This window comes from Tympanuchus pallidicinctus, unplaced genomic scaffold (genome assembly GCF_026119805.1).
Source record: "Tympanuchus pallidicinctus isolate F22 unplaced genomic scaffold, pur_lepc_1.0 scaffold1, whole genome shotgun sequence".
NCBI lineage: Eukaryota > Metazoa > Chordata > Aves > Galliformes > Phasianidae > Tympanuchus > Tympanuchus pallidicinctus.
Genome location: NW_026294618.1, coordinates 61976 through 79112, shown reverse-complemented (window position 1 = coordinate 79112; position 17137 = coordinate 61976). Strand labels below are relative to the sequence as shown.

Genomic DNA, 17137 nt, shown 5'->3' with positions numbered 1-17137 from the left:
GCCTGGTAATGCTGTAGTTGCTTCTGCTAGTAACAAATGTCCATTATGGCCTTGTGTTGAAATTGATTAGAAAGATACTGAAGTGCTTCCTGTATCCCTTGAAACTGCAATTGCTCAGAGGTGGTGGTTTTGTTTTGCACAACCAGTGACGCTCTTTTCCTCATGCTGCGAATGCTTTCCTCATCATATTCTCTTTAGGACACTCAGGATGAAACAGCTGTGCCTTGGCTCAAGCAAGAAATGTACACATGCAAAGGAAATTAAAATACAAGTGTTTGCTTCAGGTAGGTGTAGAAGTTTTTTCTTTCCAGAATGAATGTCACAGCCTTTGAACTTCAATTCTTTAAATCTTTTTGGAAGGATATGTCATTTCAGTTGTGCTTGTGACTGTGTTACATCCTAGGCAGAGATACCTATTGAATCTCTGTCCAAGTGTTTGACATTAGCAAGATCACTGTGTCTGTCTGTGGTTGGGTAGTCAACCCAATAGAGGATGTTCATGTGCACAGTTGTGGTGCATCTTAGCTTTCATTTGTGTTGTACTGTTGCCTGAATTCTATGAAGTAATTCTCAAAGTACTTTCTTTTTTTTTTTTTTTGCACTAAGTGCAGGTAACAACACAAATCAGTGCAGTTGGCAGGTGGACTGTGCCCAAGAACATTTGGTCAAAAGTAGGATTAAAGTCTGTTTCTTTGAGCCTGAATAAGATCTTCAGATACCCTTCTACCTCTGTGTGTGCGAACAGACATTTGCTCAGTGCTGAAAATGACTGTATCTCGTGTTTACTGCTTCGGTGAGATACCTGTGGTTGATTTTGTACTGTGTTTGCAACAGAGTTCTGGAGTAGCCCTGGGTTAGCTCTTTCCTCATCTTGTTCTTGTTGATAACCTGTTCTGTGTTCAGGTTGCTATTCTTGCTAGGAACGGTGCAGTCACTGGAAAGGTGCTTTTTGAGTCAGTTGTCTGCTGTAGCAGGGCTCTGCAAGAAGAAGCTGCCTGGACTACAGCTGTTGTCAGAGTACAGCTGAGTGAATGGAGAAAAGGTTGTAGAGAAATACTGTTGATAAATCAGCACCATGGTAGGACTAAGAGCACAAAAAAAAGCGCTGTCAGACACTGTGCCATACACAGATGCACACTGTACTGAAAAGATTGTTGTACACCAAGTTGTCTTTTTTTAATCAGTATTTTTATGCATAAATACAGGAAGGTATTTGTGTACACTGGCACAGTGCCTTGCTCTCTGAAGTTTGTTGTGAGCCACTGAGCTCCTGACTGCGCAGGTAACCTGCCCTCTCCTGTTGTTGAAGTTTCCTTAGGCATTCTGGCCGTGAATGAAGCAGTCGGTCACGGAGATACCAGCCCTACCCTGAGTGCCTTGTGCTCACCAGATGTGGGGCTGTACGGAGTCGCTGCAGAGTGTGCAGAGACATACCAGCGAGAGTTGGCAGAAGTCGAAAGGAGAAAAGTGGCCACAGGTGAACCCCAATAGCTACCTGCTAGTGCAGTAAATTCAAGATGATTGCCAGTAGAACGGAAAGCAGAGGGGGAGCAATGTGAGGAGCAGTCTTGCGTTCTGGGTATCTTGTTAGAATCTCATGTTATAGGAAATTGAGGCTGCCTTGTAAACTGAAGTCTTTGTTAACGGAAAGAAAAAAAAGGTAGGAAGGAAATGAAAAAGGTAGCAGTGAAATATTCCCCACTTGTAGAATATATTGTGCTTAGGTAGTTCTTGCGGTGGTTCATTGGAATCTGCGGCGTTCCTTCTATTGCTTGGAGGAAGGGCCCTCTCCATGCATTTCCTTCCTGTAGTATTTGTATGTGAGGAAGATAGATAGGTGTTTGCTTTCAACATAGCAGCATTTCTGCTTTCAGGAGGCAGTGGCAGTGAACGGGTGAAACACTGGGTGAGAGGAGGCTGTCATCATTATCATAACGTGAGGACCAGAGAGGGAGGATGGGATGAGCCGACAGAATTTGTGCAGAATGACACACAGCTGTCACGGGAGGAGATGCAGGTAAAGTACGTGCTCTTTTCCTCTGAAGTTGAAGTTGCCCCTATTTCAGGCCTTATTGCAACTTTGAGATGTAATGTTTCACCTCAGTAGTGATGTTAGCAAGCTTTGTATCTTATTTCCCTGTTCGTTGTCTACTTTGCACGTCAGCACCTCTTTGTCCTATTGTGGAGAATGTGCACACCTTGATCACCAGAACAAGACGGTGGTGTTGCTGCTCACCGAAAAGCAACTTGTAAGTTTCTCTTGAGCAGAATACAGAAGCCGCTGTGTAACATGTCATTTTTGCATCTCCCTTTTCTCTTCCTGGCTCTTCTTCCTACCATAACACTAATCTAGAGCACTGTATCTGGAGTCACGGCAGCATACGAGCGAGAGCAGTTGTGGCTGGCCAAAGAGAACCTGCTGGTGAAGCTTCAGGCACGTTGTCGAGGCTGTCTTGTCTGTCAGGAATTCAACTCCAGAATGAGGTTTTTGAAGAAGCAAGTTCCAGCCATCACTTGCATGCAGGTATGAAATCCCCTAATTCTGTTTGAAGCTTGTACTTGTCAGTTGCTCTCCACACGCACGCTTACTGACTCGTTTTGTTCAAGTCAAGCAGTTGCCATGCACAATTATCTTCATTATCTTCTCCCTGGGAATCACTATGTATAAATTACTTCTCTCCCTCTTCCCATTAGTCCGTGGGTTTGGAGAATTGAAGATGGCCTTGAGAATTGTGCAATGGATGGTGCTTTTGGTTGTTTAGTTTTAGTCATTTGTTCTCTAGCTGTGTTTTGTCCTTGTTGGGGGTGCTGCTAAGTCCCTCACAACGACAGCTGGTGGTGGAAGAAATAGTTAAGGCTGCACTGCATATCTCTTACGGCATGTCTTGTAAGATGAGCATGTCTCTGTTACATTTTATTCAGCCAAAGGGAAGTGGAAACTGAGCAGCAGAAAGAAGCATCGAATAGTAAATTACTGCTCTTCACTTTGAAAAGTCGCCTTTTTTCTTGTGTGTGTTTTCAGTCCCAGTGGCGTGGCTATAAACAGAGGAAGGCATATCAAATCCGTTCGGATTACTGACGAGCACACAAGGACCAAGAAGTGAAGGTAGCAAATGCTATGGTTTTTTTTTTTTTTTTTTTTTTTTTTTCTTCAACATTTTTGGTAGCAATATTTGTGGAGAAGACTTTTATCTGACCTGCTTTGGGATTCTTTCCTGTAGATTCAGTCACTGGCCAGGATGTATCAAGGCAGAAGGCGTTACAGAGATCACCTGCAATATTTCAGAGACAACGTAAGAGATTGTGAAATGAATTCAGTATCTGACACTTTTTTTTTTTTACTCTGCCCTTAACAAGTTTAAGTGGCTTTTCCACTTAAGTGGGTTTTTTTTTCATTCTAGATAAATGACGTTATAAAAACTCAAGCTTTTATCCGAGGAAACAAAGCAGGAGAAGACTACAAAACCCTCAGTAAGTGTGGCCAAAAGAATAAAGCTAATATGCTTTGAATCTCTATTTGCAGAAAAATACTGTTAGTGAGATCTGCAACAGGAAGAGAGCTATGAAAATCAGTTGGGGTGAAGTGGTGCAAAGAGTAGATAGGTAGGTAGGTAGGTGTCTGAAGGAAAAATTCCCTCTGACTGAGGGAGTGGAATGTGCTGTCAGCAAGTTTGCTGATGACACAAAACTGGGCAGAGTGGCTGACACAGCAAAAGGCTGTGCTGCCTTCCAGCGAGACCTGGAGAGTTGGGTGGGGAGAAACGGAATGAGAAAGAACAAGGGCAGGTGTGGAGTCTTGCATCTGGGCAAGAGCAACCTGAGTACCAGTATAGGTTGGGGGCTGAGCTCTTGGAGAGCAGCGTAGGAGAAAGGGATCAGGGGATCCTGGTGGGCGGTAGGAGGAGCATGAGCCAGCACTGTGCTCTCGTGGCCAAGAGGGCATCGTGGGGTGTATGAGAAAGAGTACGGACAGGAGGTGGAGAGGTGCTCTTTCCCCTCTACTCTGCCCTGATGAGTGGAGCATCTCCCTGTGAGGAAAGGCTGAGAAAGCTGGGTCTCTTTAGCTTGGAGGAGACTGAGGGGTGACCTCGTTGATGTTTATAAATGTGTGAATAGTGAGCGTGAGGAGGATGAAGGCAAGCTCTTCTCAGTGACATCCAGTGATAGGACAAGGGGCAATGTGTGCAAGCTGGAGCATAGGGGGTCCCACATAAATAAGAGGAACAACTTCTTCACGGCAAGGGTAACAGAACACTGGGATGGGCTGCCCAAAGAGGTTGTGGGATCTCCTGTGGAGACATTCAGCAGCTACCTGGACATGTTCCTGTGTGCCCTAATCTAGGTGATCCTGCCCCAGCAGGGGGATTGGACGAGGTGATCTTTGGAGGTCCCTTCCAATTCCTGACATTCTGTGATTCTGTGCAAAGTTGGTTCACGGTAGTACTTTTGCTGCTGGGAAATAGGAGCGCTGATCTTTGGGGTAAGTTCAGCAAGGTGGACTCCCCTAAGCTGATACTGACTTCATCCTATAGCGTTGACTTCTGTCGTGATTTATTCCATGCCAGAAGTTCCGGATGCTGTCAGGAGTTATTCAAGCCCATTGGTGTTAATTTGATCCTGGACTGGCTGCTGCTTGACATGCTGTCTGCACAGAGGTAACACATGCATTAATTTGTTTCCTGTCCTCTGCTGTTTTGTCTCTTGTTTTTAGTTAATGCTGAAAACCCACCTACGGCTGTGGTTGGGAAATTGGTTCACTTGCTCGATCGGACCCAGATTTTCAGGAGGAGCTGGAGCTAATGAAACTGTGTGAGGAAGCTGTGACCTTGATCCGATCTAATCAACAGCTTGAAAATGACCTCAATCTCATGGACCTCAAGATTGGACTGCTAGTGAAGAACAGAATGACACTGCAGGTAGGAAATGCAGTGCTGGGAGACGAGCAGAGTGAATTGAGGCCAATGGCAGTTAGCATGAGGACCTTCTGAGCCTGGATCTCACTTACTCAGATGCAGTGGGAAGTATTTCCCCCCGAGTTACAGGTTTTCCTCCCAGTAAGTTCCTAACTGTTCCACTTATTACTATGTATCCCTAGAAAGAGAACTGCAGCAGAAACATCAAGGCTTCAAGTGTTTTAAAAACAAAGCACCAGAAAAAAACCCACTCGGGACCAAGGGAAAGCAATAGATGGTATGCTTGAAGGCTCTGAGAACTGTTTGTCTCTTCACTTGTGGTTACGTGAGTCATGGACTTGCACACCTTAATTTCTTCTCACGTTTTGTGTGCTGTATCAGAAGGGGGAGGTGATTTTGGAGCAGGAAATGTGCTCAGACTGCTTGGTGTTGGTTGGCTGATGGAAGCCCCCTCTGTCACTTTGCTGACGATTGATTGCACACAAGAACAACGTTGCTGATACAGCGGTGCCTTTTTTTAACTCAAGCTGAAGTTACAGTCACCTTTTCCTTTGGTCCTGAATAGCGTGGCGCTAGGCTTGACCTTGTGTAAAATCTGAACCATGGCAGCAGTGAAGTTCAGTTCCAAAGGAGGCTCCAGCTCTTGGGCTGATGCTGGCAGCAAAAAGTATCATAGTTATCAGAGCAGTGGAGGCAGGGAGTCAGCAAAATGGAAACAGGGCTTGGGGCTTCAAGCACAGTTGAGAAAGAAAGGCATTTTCAAGCATCTTCAGAACGCTACCAGCTGTGACAGTAGTCCCTGCTCAAAGCAATTAGTCCTTGTAGGTTCTCACCCAATTCTGGAATGTGGGGACAAGACAGAAATCGCTGCTACAACAGATAATGTTTCACTTCATGATCTCCTGATGTACCTTGACTGCCTTATCCACCCAAAAGGAAGTGCTATCGTGCAGCTTTTTCCCATATTGCGTGTTATTTAAATGTGGAATCTGTCCCTCTGTGTTCTTTGCAGGATGTTGTTTCTCATAGCAAAAATCTTAGCAAGGAGAACAAGGAACAGCTCTGTGACGTGATGACGCTGAACGAGCAAAAGGGAGGTTTGCAAGCTTTGAGCAAAGAGGAGAGGGAAAAGCTGGAAGCCTATCAGCATCTTTTCTACTTGAGGTATGCAGCTTTTCATTCACTGCTCTTGTCATAGATGCTTACGTGTATTGGAACAGTCTGTGCTTCTGCACTGCAGTGTTGAGGCGCTGTCTGTCTTTGTGGTGTTGGCTTTTGTGGACACGTGCTGTATGGGAACTGCTGAGTCATGGCCTGAACCTCTGATTGATCACCTGAGGCGAGCAGTGAGTCAGGCAGAGGAGCACAGGTGAAGGCAATGCAGCTGTGCTGCTGGAAGGGGTGCAGCCAGGCTACAGCCCTCCTAGACCTGTTTAAGAGCTGGCTGCCAGTGGGGAAGGATCTCGTCTGCAGATCTGCTCTGCTGGAGTTTTGTAAGTGAGCCCAGGATAGGGGTAAGCCTTCTATTTATTCTCCTTTTGTTAGCTTAGTCTGCTTTGTCAAACTCTCTTGTTTATTTCATAATGACAACATCTTAATAGTCATTGATTATACACGTGCACTAAGTACTTTTTCTTCTTGTTTTAGACTACTCCAACGTACTTGGCCAAGCTGCTTTTGCAGATGCCTCAAAACAACCCCACAGAGTTCATGGATTCAGCCATCTTCACGCTGCATAACTACGCATCCAGTCAGAGAGAGGAATCTCTGCTGTTGCGGCTGTTGCAAACAGCATTGCAGGAAGAGATCAAGTACGTTGTAGCATAGGACACAGCCTTGCTGTTGCCTGAGTTTGGGCCGCTGCTAAAATTGCAGCTGTTGTTGTGTGATGTCCCGTGCTCATTAGCTGATAATGCTGAACTGTCCCTGCCTTCTGCTCATGCTGTTTCACGTCAGTCCTTTCTGTAACCTGGAAGGAGGAGGAATTACCTTTGTTCTTTAGGATTAAAGCCATTTTTCTTTAGCCAGTGCTTTCTTGCTCAGGGAGGCACTGTTTTTGATCTACTGCAGTGCTTTCCTAAGATTCATTCCCATCTAAGTTCTCTGCTGTCTAGTAAGAAGGACTTGGCACAGACTGCGAGCTTGGGCTTTACAGGCCAGAGTGAAGCTGACGCGAAGGTCACTGTTTTCCAAAACTGATGAGGAGGCTGAAAATCAGATGCTGTCTGGTTTGGGTTTTTTCCTGGCTGTCAGGCTTAAGGATTCTGGCTGTCTGTCGGCATAATTGAGTTGATTGGCACTTAGGAGTTTGGTGTTTATGACTTCTGGCTGATACGGAGCTTCACAACTTGCTAGGAATAGCAAATACATGTAATGTTGGAGGCAGTCATGCCTTTTTTGATGTTTTTAAGTGTGAGGATGGTATGTGCCCTCCAACAGGTAACGCCTAAAAGGTTTGTTTAATTATTATTATCTTTTCTTGGAGCAGTAGTTCAGGAAAGTGCATGTCTATGCTTTATTCTCTGCTGCTGGATTTCCCATAGCGGCATGCTGTGAATGGCTCTTGTTGCTGATTGCTTACTTGTTGAAATACTGAGAGGAAATAGTTGTGCCTGTGTAGAAGTCCCTTTGTTTCCTCTGTATTTTTGAGATGCGCTCTTTCAACCGTGGTGCCCGTGGTCAGAACGCACTGAGGCAGATCTTGGCCCCAGTTGTGAAGGAAATAATTGAGGGCGAATCGCTCAACGTCAGAACGGATCCAGTGGATATTTACAAGTGCTGGGTGAACCAGATGGGATCTCAGAATGGTGAGGCCGGGTATGGAAGCTGTTGCTACTGTTTTTTTTCTGAAAGTTGCTCAGCTGCTTTGCATTGCTCTGTTAATCGTTCCGAACCATCCCTGTATTCATTGCATGCATCTGTCCAATTGCTACCAGCTTTTTTCCATCAGCTCGAGATGGCTTTCTTCTGACAGGTATAAAGATCACAGAATCACAGAATTGTAGGGGTTTTAAGGGACCTCCAGAGATCATCGAGTCCAACCCCCCTGCCAAAGCAGGTTCCCTACAGCAGGTCGCACAGGTAGGCATCCAGGCAGGTCTTGAACATCTGCAGAGAAGGAGACTCCACCACCTCCCTGGGCAGCCTGTTCCAGTGCTCCGTCACCTCACTGTAAAGAAGTTCTTGCGCATGTTTGTGCGGAACTTCCTATGCTGCAGTTTCCAGCCGTTTCCCCTTGTCCTGTCTCCACTCACCACTGAAAACAGTCTGGCCTCACCATTCTGCCCCCCACACCTTAGATATTTATAGACCTGGATCAGGTCCCCTCTCAGTCTTCTTTTCTCAAGGCTGAACAGACCCAGTTCACTCAGCCTTTCCTCATAGCAGAGATGCTCCAGGCCCTTCACCATCTTCGTGGCCCTCCGCTGGACTCTTTCCAAGAGATCCCTGTCTTATTTGTACTGGGGAGCCCAGAACTGGACGCAGTAGATCATCTTGTGACAGGGGTGTTGAGACTATGAGAAGTGAATCTCATGAAGAGATAGGCCAAAAAAAGCCCCAAAGCATTTCTTCTGTGTTAACTCATAGGTACAGATACCGTAGCTCTTACTCTACCAAGCCAATCTCTGCCCACAACTCGGGCAGGCTGCCCAAGGAGGCTGTGGATGCCCCATCCCTGGAGGCATTCAAGGCCTGGCTGGATGTGGCTCTGGGCAGCCTGGGCTGCTGGTTGGTGAACCTGCACGCAGCGGGGGGTTGGAACGAGATGAGCATTGTGCTCCTTCTCAACACAGGCCGTGTTCATAGAATCACAGCATGCAGCTGTTCCTGTCTGCCCATGAGAAGGTTTCATCCACGTGGTCATCCTGGTTGGTTGGCCTGTAGATCCCCCGCTACGTCATCTGTCCCTGTCCTCCCTTTAATCTGTGTCTATAAAGTCTTGATGGGCTCCCATCCGTCCCCAGTCAGAGTTCTGTGTTTCTTCCAGTGCTTGATGTTGACCAGATTTTGAGGATTCTGTTGTTGGTTGTATTTGTTTTGTTTTTAAGGCACTTCAAGGGAAGTGGTGGAAAAGCAATGCTATGAAGTAAAAGACAACTGTCCCAGCGCAGCACGCTGCGTGAGTTACTATCTTAACACTGCAATGTGCAGCTTGTGTTTTCACTGATTTATTTGCGACCTGAGGTACTACTGCGTATCGCAGGTGACCTTCTTGACTCTAGAGAGCGTGTCTGCATGTGGTACAGAAAGATACAGTTCAGAGTTAGCTGGGCCTGTTCTCACAGCGACTGCTGCAGGGACAGCAGAGGACGTGAGAAGTCCTTTGCTCTTTCAGTGCTAGCATTCTAATGAAAGTGAAAGCGTGCAGCTCTTTGCAGCCAGGTGAGCGTGGATCTGTTTGTGTGTCAAGCCAACAATTCTGCCTGGCACTGACAAAAGTATATTAGGCTGAGGAGTGCTCACCTTCACATCTGACTTTTCCAAATAGCAAGTTGCCGTACGATGTTACACCTGAACAAGCTCTTAATCACGGTGAGGTGAGGATGCACCTGGATGCCTCAACCCGAGATGTGAAGGCAGTGACAGACAAGTTCCTGTCTGCCATCGTTGTTCAGCTGACCAAATCCCGTAAGTCTGGTGTGTCACCGCGTTATCCTGCAGCAGTTAATAGTGGGTTCATCCGTGAGGAATTCTCACTTGCCTTTTTTTTCCTTCGAAGTTACGGGATGCGTTTCATCGCCAAGGTACTGAAAGACTCCCGGCATGACAAGTTTCCTGATGCTGGCGAGGATGAGCTTCTGAAGGTAAGGAGCTGAGCAGCTCTGTGAATCATTGTCTGCCACGCTGACTGCAGCAGATGCATCTCAGTGTTGTTTGTTGGCTGTACGTGTGCAGAGAAGTTTCAAAGCTGCAGTTTAAGTAGACAGGCTATTTGTTGTTATGGGTATAAAGTACTTTGCCCTGTGCTTTGGATTGCTGGATACATGTTTGTCAAAGGAGACATAATACAGCGTTCAGAAGAAGTCACCCTATTGCTTTTCCTTTTGCTTTTAATATCTTGGGCATTGTGCCCCCTAGGTTTCTTGGCTTTGGGATGCTCTTGCTGCTGAATGGTGCACCTTGGTTTTGCTGGTGTTATCTGAGTCAGTTGCTCTTTTTTTAAAGAGACAGTGTGCCAAGTTGAAAAGGCCCGTGTGCAGAATTCTACTCTTCTCACTTCCCTTACAATATTCTAGGGCATTACAGTAGCTGCAACAAAGTATATGGTGTCATTTTTCATGAGGTGTGGGCAGTTTTGTGTTGTACATTTCCGTACTTTGGAGAACGAAAAGGATGTTAGTAGTAAATGCTTCCAAATGAGCACAGCATTGTGGCTTTCATTGGGATTGTCCTGGCGTTTGTTATTTTGAAGGTCTTTCTGTCTGTGAGTGCTCTTCTTCTTAATAAAACAAAGAGTGGCTTTGACATTACTTGCCACAGTCTCTTTAAGCTTTTCTGTCTCTGCTTCATTACGAAGTAATTCCCAATCTGAATGCCGTTTTCTTCTCTCTTCTGGTTCCGTGCTTTCCCGTTCTGAGGCATCGATTCTTTCTGTGCAGGTGAATTCATTTTTTCCATCTGTAAATGTAGGTGGAAAGCTGCAGTTTTTATTAATCCTTGTGGAAACAATGTCACGGCCCATGCCGCACTCTGAACTGCAGCTGCGTGCGGTGACTGCCTGTAGATGCATTAGGGCCTAAAACTACTCCTACAGTGTACTGTTCTTGTCTTCCTACTACATGTTTTACTATTATCAATATGATTTCTCTCACAAATGTGTTTCTTATGACTGGTAGTGAACAGTTTTGTCTGTTGTGACCATGTGCCGTCACCTGGGATAGTAGAGCAAGAGCTGAAACCGCTGTCAAAACCATGACCTCTCTGAAAGCAGTTAATTTCTGGGGCAGCTTAGCAATGGCGAAGCTTCTTCTTTCTGTTTTTGCCATTTCTTCACACCTCTGATCTCTTCTGTGCATTCAAATCGCACGTGAAGCAGGAGAAGCCCAGATTCTGTGACTTGGCTCTGCGCAGATTGATGTGAAACTCCAGGAAATACTGAAGCATGTGGCGTGGGAACTTTTGCTGCATGTCAGCGTGCTGGGCCAATGCCTTTTTGTTGTGGGAATTACTGCAGGCAAATGTCCAATACGGGTTAGAAGTAGATGGATGAGCACGTGGATAACGGGCTGTCTTTATCTTTGGGGCCTCGGCGTTCATTGCTGCTCACTTAGCTGGTGAATTGGACTTCTTTTGAAATGTCAAATACCGCTCATCTTCGGCACTTCTGAGTTTCTTACTTCTGGATTAAATGCACCGTTGTGCATTTATTTAGTGTATGTATCTATGTTGCAGTGTGAAACTAAGATTCTTTGGGACAGCATGTGCTTATTAATGGCAGCGCAGTAGACCCTGCATCTGGAACGGGGCCCACAGCTCACAGGAAAGTAATTGGTCAGAACTCACTCGGAGTAGTGTCAGTAAAAGTCAGTGGAGGTCTGTGCCATTGGTTTTCCACGTGTTTTTTTCTCTCCTCAACTTGTCCTAGATTGTTGGCAACTTACTCTATCACGGCTACGTGAATCCGGCCATGGTGGCACCGGATGCATTTGACCTAATGGATCTTTCAGCTGGAGGGCAGCTGACTGCAGATCAACGAAGAAACCTTGGTTTGTTGCAAAGATGCTGCAGCATGCTGCGTCCAGCAAGATGCTCATGGGAGACGGTGCACATCTGAGCATCGTGAAGGAATACTTGTCACAGTCATCCCAGAAATTCAGGTAGAAGACTTGAGCTGATTGTGTTGAGGAGTTTGTCAGTGGACAGTGTTGCAAACAAAGAGGAGTGATGAATTTTAAATGTAATAAATTCCATCTCAGTCAAAAAGGAGGTCTGTTGAAAATGAGAGATTGCCCTTTGGGCTTCCACAATCATTGATCATAATGACATATAAAATACGTAGCTGGAATTGACAAACTAGATATAGTATATTAATGAGCTGGTCCAAACAATTGGCTTTGCCATACAAGCCTCCAGAGTAAAGGCTGTTTTTCTATGTGTTTATTATGATATTCTGGCCATTGAAAACTAGAGTGTGCGTGCGTTCTTTCCTATATGCACCCTAGTTCTCTGTATGCAAACTAGATGGCACTTTGGATTAAAGCAGGCTGGAATTTAGTTGTTTGTATAATCAAGTAACTTTTGAATGAAGAGCTTCTTTATATCTTTCATCTTTTGTAAGAAAGAAAACTGGAAATGGCTGGGAGTGAGGATTATTCTTGCAGCTGAGACAGAAGGATGGGTGCACAAGGTCATTCGGTCCATGGACTTGTCCTGCAGATGCTTACAGTGAGCGAATGCCGACATGGCCAGTACCAATAACTGAATCTTCTAGATGGCTTTTGATGTGATAAGCTATAGCTTGTCCAATTGCAGTATGCTTGGGAACCATGGTTTGAAGAAGAACAGCTGCTGGTATGCTGATTACCTTTTTCTCCTTTTTCTTTTCTTTTCTTTTTTTTTTTTTTTTTTAGACGCTTATTTCAGGTTGCTTGTGAGGTTCCTGAATTGCAGGATCAATTCAGTATTGATGAATATTCTGGCTTCCTTCCTTGTCTATCCCTTCTGCAGAGCTTATAGCCATCAATCTCAACGCTCCAGTCATGGGAGCAGTCCCACCATGTTTCAGTAACAGCAGCTAGATCGTAGTTAGCCTGGTGCACAATGGCTTCCAGTTCCTCCTGCTTGTTGCTCATGCTGCGTGCATTGGTATAGGTGCACTTGAGCCGAGTCATTTGCCTGACTCCCAGCTCTAAAATCGTTCCGCCAGGCTCTTCTCTTGTGAGGCCTGTACTGTCCCCTTCCCCCGTCATAATTAGTTGATTGCACAGGAAGAAAAGCTTGATGTCTGTGCCAAGGGAGACGTACACCGCACTTGCGCTGCCTGGACGATGTGGAAACTGGAAATTGTGGGGTGTGCTGAAGCATGCCCTCTCAGGTCAGTCTAAGCATACACAGAGTAGACCTGTCTAGCAAAACAGGGAATAGACAGTTAAACCCATTCTGTTGGGAAATACTCTCTCCTTCTAAGTACCTTTAGAACGTGAGTTTCTTCAATTAATTACTCAACTCATTTGCTTTTCCTGAATGATCCTAAGTTCTTTTCTCAGGCGACATCTGCACTCTGCTCAGTCCAAGGAGAATCCCTGCCCGCAGATGCAATGACACAGCATGGCTCACCACCTCATTTTTCATTGCTTACTGTTATGGTAGCTGCCATCCATGTCCAGGCTGCATATTCTTAGAGCTCTTCTGGAGTCCATGGGGCAGACTTATGGTTGAACTAAAGGGAATTTTTTTATAATGCTCTAGCTCCAGATGATTATCCCTAGTATCATTGTATTAAAAAAAAAAAAAAAAAAAGGCGTTTTGAAGTAGTGCGATATATCTTCTGTGCCTCAGAATGTGGCACGTGTGGCATGAGAGAGTTGTGAGGCCACGAGGACTGCCCAGACAGCATGAGAACTGTAAGAGCAGAGAGCTATAGGTGATGCAGCGCTATTGGTGCCACCCGCAGGAAGCGGTAGCTGGAACAAAATATGGCCAGAAGAGTGATCAGATTGCGTTTGGTAAGGAACTATTTCATTAGTTGTAGAACTTTGACAAAATGTATATTCAGGATGATGATCAGCATGCCAGGTGCTGGGACCATGCCGAAAGAGAAATGGTCTGAAAACGTCGGTGCCATTTGCAATATATCCCCTTCCACAAAGCCCTCAGATCCATGCTGCAACTGCATCCAAAGCAACGCAGAGCCCTGTGCTTGTTGTACCCGGAGCTGTCGGTGCCAGGAGTTGCTGCTGTGTTTGCAAGGACGTTGTGTCAGCAGTGTGCCGTCAGTGGGGTTGTTTGATGGCAATGAAACCGCTGAATGGTGTACCTCAAGACTCAGAAAGAAGATGGTAGTGGTGACTGTGTGTCTGGGTATAGATAGCTTGATACAGATCGATAGGACTGCAGTGTGGATTGTACATAGGCCCTGCGCTGCGAGGTACGCTGTTGGGAAGCAATGTCCATCTGCCCGAGGGCAGGAAGGCCCTGCAGAGGGACGGCCTGAGGCCAGCCGTACGAGGCTGCACAGGAGCAAGCGCTGGGTCCTGCGCTGTGGTCATGACAACCGCATGGCAGCTTGTGCAGGATTGGGCTGAGGTAGAATTCCAAGGGCCCACTGATTCTAGAATGTTGGGTGCGGTGTTGGAATCTTCTGGTCCTGTGACATGGTCTTGCCTCCCCACCCTGTCGTCATGGCGGAGCAGCCTGGTGGCCCTTAGTGATGTCACAAGAGGCTGGAATGAGGGGAGGAGCAGTGCGTGCTGCGTCCCTTCATTGGAGCGCTTGAGCTCTGCGTGAGTAGCTCGCTTGTTGCCCTTGTGCAGCGACTGAGTGCCTTCGGTTTCACCCCTTGTGTCTTGTGCAGCATCTTGTAGGTAAGCTGAGACAGCGTGGGATGGACGGGTGGGCAGTGAGCTGTTGAAAACTGCTGGCTGGTGGAGCTCCTAGCAGCTCGTACTGCTTACTCTTGTCCATCAGACGTAACTTTCAGCCAGTACCTGCATTCCCAAGCGATCCACAAAGATGGCATTTGTCCCGTGGCTTTTCCCTTGTCATCTTTGCTGCATTGTGCAAGCTCACAGACCTGTTCCTTCTCTCTCCTCTATCCGCTCCCTTGGTGCAGCTTTCGCTCGTGGAAGCACAGAGCAAAGTGACAAGAAACAGCTGCGAGTTCAAGGAATTGTCTACCTTGTTCTGATCTCCTGCCAGGTACGTGCCACGCTTTGTCCCCCCACGTGGTTGACCAGCACTGTGTCGCACCATGTTTGGTAACACAGCCTCACCCAGCGTTGATGGGACACTGGTCCCGTGTGGGTTTTTTCCCTTCCCCTGCAGCTCCGCCCTCAGGAGGATGCTGTGTGTGGTGCTGTGACCAGCTGGTCTGAAGGAAAGCAATCCCTTAGGCAAAGAGTCCTAGGCCCAGTTTGTGCTGAGCTGCACAGCGTGACCCAAGGTCACAAGCACGCACGCTTGGCCTGTGAGAGTGTGCGCGGCAGCTGTAGGGAGCAGAGCAGAGATGCGAGCAGAGGAAATCCTTGATGTGCGGGGCTGCAGCAGGTGCCGGTGGTGAGGCTGCTGGGAGCCGGGGCCGGGGAGCAGATGCACCTGCAGCAATGATTCCTCTCACTGCCCTGCTGCTGCGCTGTCAGAGCGCCCTGGGCGAATGCATCTGCTGCTTTGTGCCAGTCCCCATCTGCTAGCAGAGGGACAGCCGCTTGGTCAAATGCTGCCTAATGGGCTGTCCCATTTGAACGGAGTGAACAGAGTGGTTGCTTCTAGAGCACCCGCCTGTGCCAGAGGATAGCCAAGGGTAGTTCTGAAGAAGTCTCTCAATAGTGTGGTGTGTGAAGAGAGAAAATATGAGCGTGTTTCTTTTCATTCCAGCTTGTCGTGCCTGCTGTGATGGGCATCGCGTGCAGCGAGATCAGCTGTGAGCCTGGCATGACACGGATGGAGGTAGAGTGTGGAGCTCTGATTGGTCTTTGTTCCCTGATTTGAGCCAGCAGAGTGAGCTGCAGATGTGCTCTCCTGCTTTTCAAGAGAGCGAATCCTTGCGGCTCTATCGGTGTCACTGAAAAGCTGCCTTCAAGGCTTTCTTTCCTTGCTGCGGGCATGTTCTTAGCCTTGCCGTTCCTTCTTGTGTGCCCATGATAAGGACGGAGTGCACTTCCTGCAGCTTTCTCTGCTGACATGCTCCTCAGCCTGAAATCCTCCTCGTTTGCCCTCAGCTCCTCACCGTGGCCTGTGCTCTGTGTTTCAGGCTGAGAACAACGGGAAGCCCCTGCTGGTCCGTGAGGAGTCATCTCTTAATATCCCAGCTATTGCTGCTGCCCACGTTATTAAGAGATACGTTGCCCAGGCACCGGGTGAACTCTCCTTGGAGGTAAGCAGTTAAGGGCGTTCCTTGTTGTCCTGTACAGAAGAGTATAACGTGTGAAGCTCTCAGGAATATTCTCAGACACCTTCCGAATGTTTGGTGAGGTGAAGCTCAGAAGGTGCGGCTCCAGATTAGACTTGCACTGGGTTGGATGCAGGGAGGAGTTCAGCCATCTGTAAACTATGGCTCTATTTGGCATTGGAATCTTGTGATCCAAGAGCTACTGCCCAGTGTGGTAGCCTGGTCTCTGAGCAATGGCAGAGCAGTGTATGGAGTGTGCAGATCTGTTCAGGATCTGTTTGGCTGACTTATGCCTGCGGTTTAATTGGAGCTCTCCCTTTGGCAAAGAGCCTGCTGCTTCTGAGAACCATTTCATACTGAACAGCTGAGTTCTGTATGTTGTGTATTGGAGTGACTCTTCTACTTGCACGTTCAGTTGTACGACTGCAAATGCCTGAAGAGCTGCACTGGTGCAATGGCTCTCAAGCTTGACGATATTGGGCAGTGCAGAAGAATGCAGTCATTTGAGCTGCGCTTTCCTCCCAGCCGTGCTGAAGCTGGGATTGACGTTGCAATCTCTTGCAGGTGGGAGACCTCGTGTGCGTCATCGAGATGCCGCCTCAGGAGCTGAGCCCCCGCTGGAGAGGCAAGCACGGCTTTCAGGTAGGCCCAAGCTTCAGACGTGAGAGCGCAACTTCGGTCGAGGCAGGAATCTCAGCTTAGAGCTGCCCTGCCTGCACAGCATGGCTCCACATGGAAAATGGTTTCCTTGTGCTGGTGTCAGAGGACTTTCCCTTTTGCTGTGGGCTTAGGCCAGAGCTGAAAGTTGGTCTTTGTAGGAAACTGCCTCCTCAGTTAACTTAGAAAGAAGAGCCCTCACAGCGTGCATCAGGTCACGGCCACTGAACCGCACCTTTGGAAATGCAGCAGCTAGGACACGTGTTTCAGTGTCTCTGAGCACTTGTGCTTGCACCCATGCAGAAGGTGAAGTCAGCGTCTTTTAGGAAGTCGCTGCCTGTCAGCTGAGATGAGGCAGGGTAACAGAGCCTCTGCGCGCTTGCTGCTGCTGCTGCTGGCTGCAGAACGCTGGGTAGCTCAGAGCTGGGGATGGCAGCTGCATCTCAGTCAGCAAGCAGAAAGTTCATAGGCTGTGCCAACTCAGATCTATCTGCATCAATCTATCATAATATATAGCTTC

General features: G+C 47.3%; 3 protein-coding genes and 2 long non-coding RNA genes across 5 annotated transcripts in view; 4 read left to right on the top strand and 1 right to left on the bottom strand.

Moving 5' to 3' along the window:
- LOC128085658 (uncharacterized) overlaps positions 1-17137 on the bottom strand; it is a 222382-nt gene that overhangs the window by 177537 nt on the left and 27708 nt on the right. The window lies entirely within an intron of this gene.
- On the top strand, positions 716-6352 carry LOC128085677 (ras GTPase-activating-like protein IQGAP1). The gene is given in 12 exon segments (XM_052693404.1): positions 716-793; positions 1310-1477; positions 1875-2017; positions 2354-2524; positions 3023-3106; positions 3222-3293; positions 3402-3471; positions 4343-4480; positions 4712-4916; positions 5096-5190; positions 5926-6077; positions 6154-6352. Coding segments are annotated over 9 exon segments (963 nt in total). The 5' UTR covers positions 716-765; the 3' UTR covers positions 4801-4916; positions 5096-5190; positions 5926-6077; positions 6154-6352.
- LOC128086003 (uncharacterized) lies at positions 6393-9302 on the top strand. The gene is made up of 3 exons (XR_008209197.1): positions 6393-6724; positions 7564-7730; positions 8963-9302. It is a non-coding gene; the product is annotated as an uncharacterized LOC128086003 (long non-coding RNA).
- Positions 11842-14771, top strand: LOC128085983 (uncharacterized). Its single transcript, XR_008209189.1, has 3 exons — positions 11842-12425; positions 12842-12948; positions 14686-14771. It is a non-coding gene; the product is annotated as an uncharacterized LOC128085983 (long non-coding RNA).
- Positions 15447-17137, top strand: part of LOC128088829 (rho GTPase-activating protein 32-like) — a 36041-nt gene continuing 34350 nt past the window's right edge. Inside the window, exons 1-3 of the mRNA XM_052699687.1 lie at positions 15447-15518; positions 15823-15945; positions 16525-16602. Of these exons, the coding sequence (XP_052555647.1) occupies positions 15465-15518; positions 15823-15945; positions 16525-16602 (255 nt within the window). The 5' untranslated portion in view covers positions 15447-15464. The remainder of the gene's footprint in view (positions 15519-15822; positions 15946-16524; positions 16603-17137) is intronic.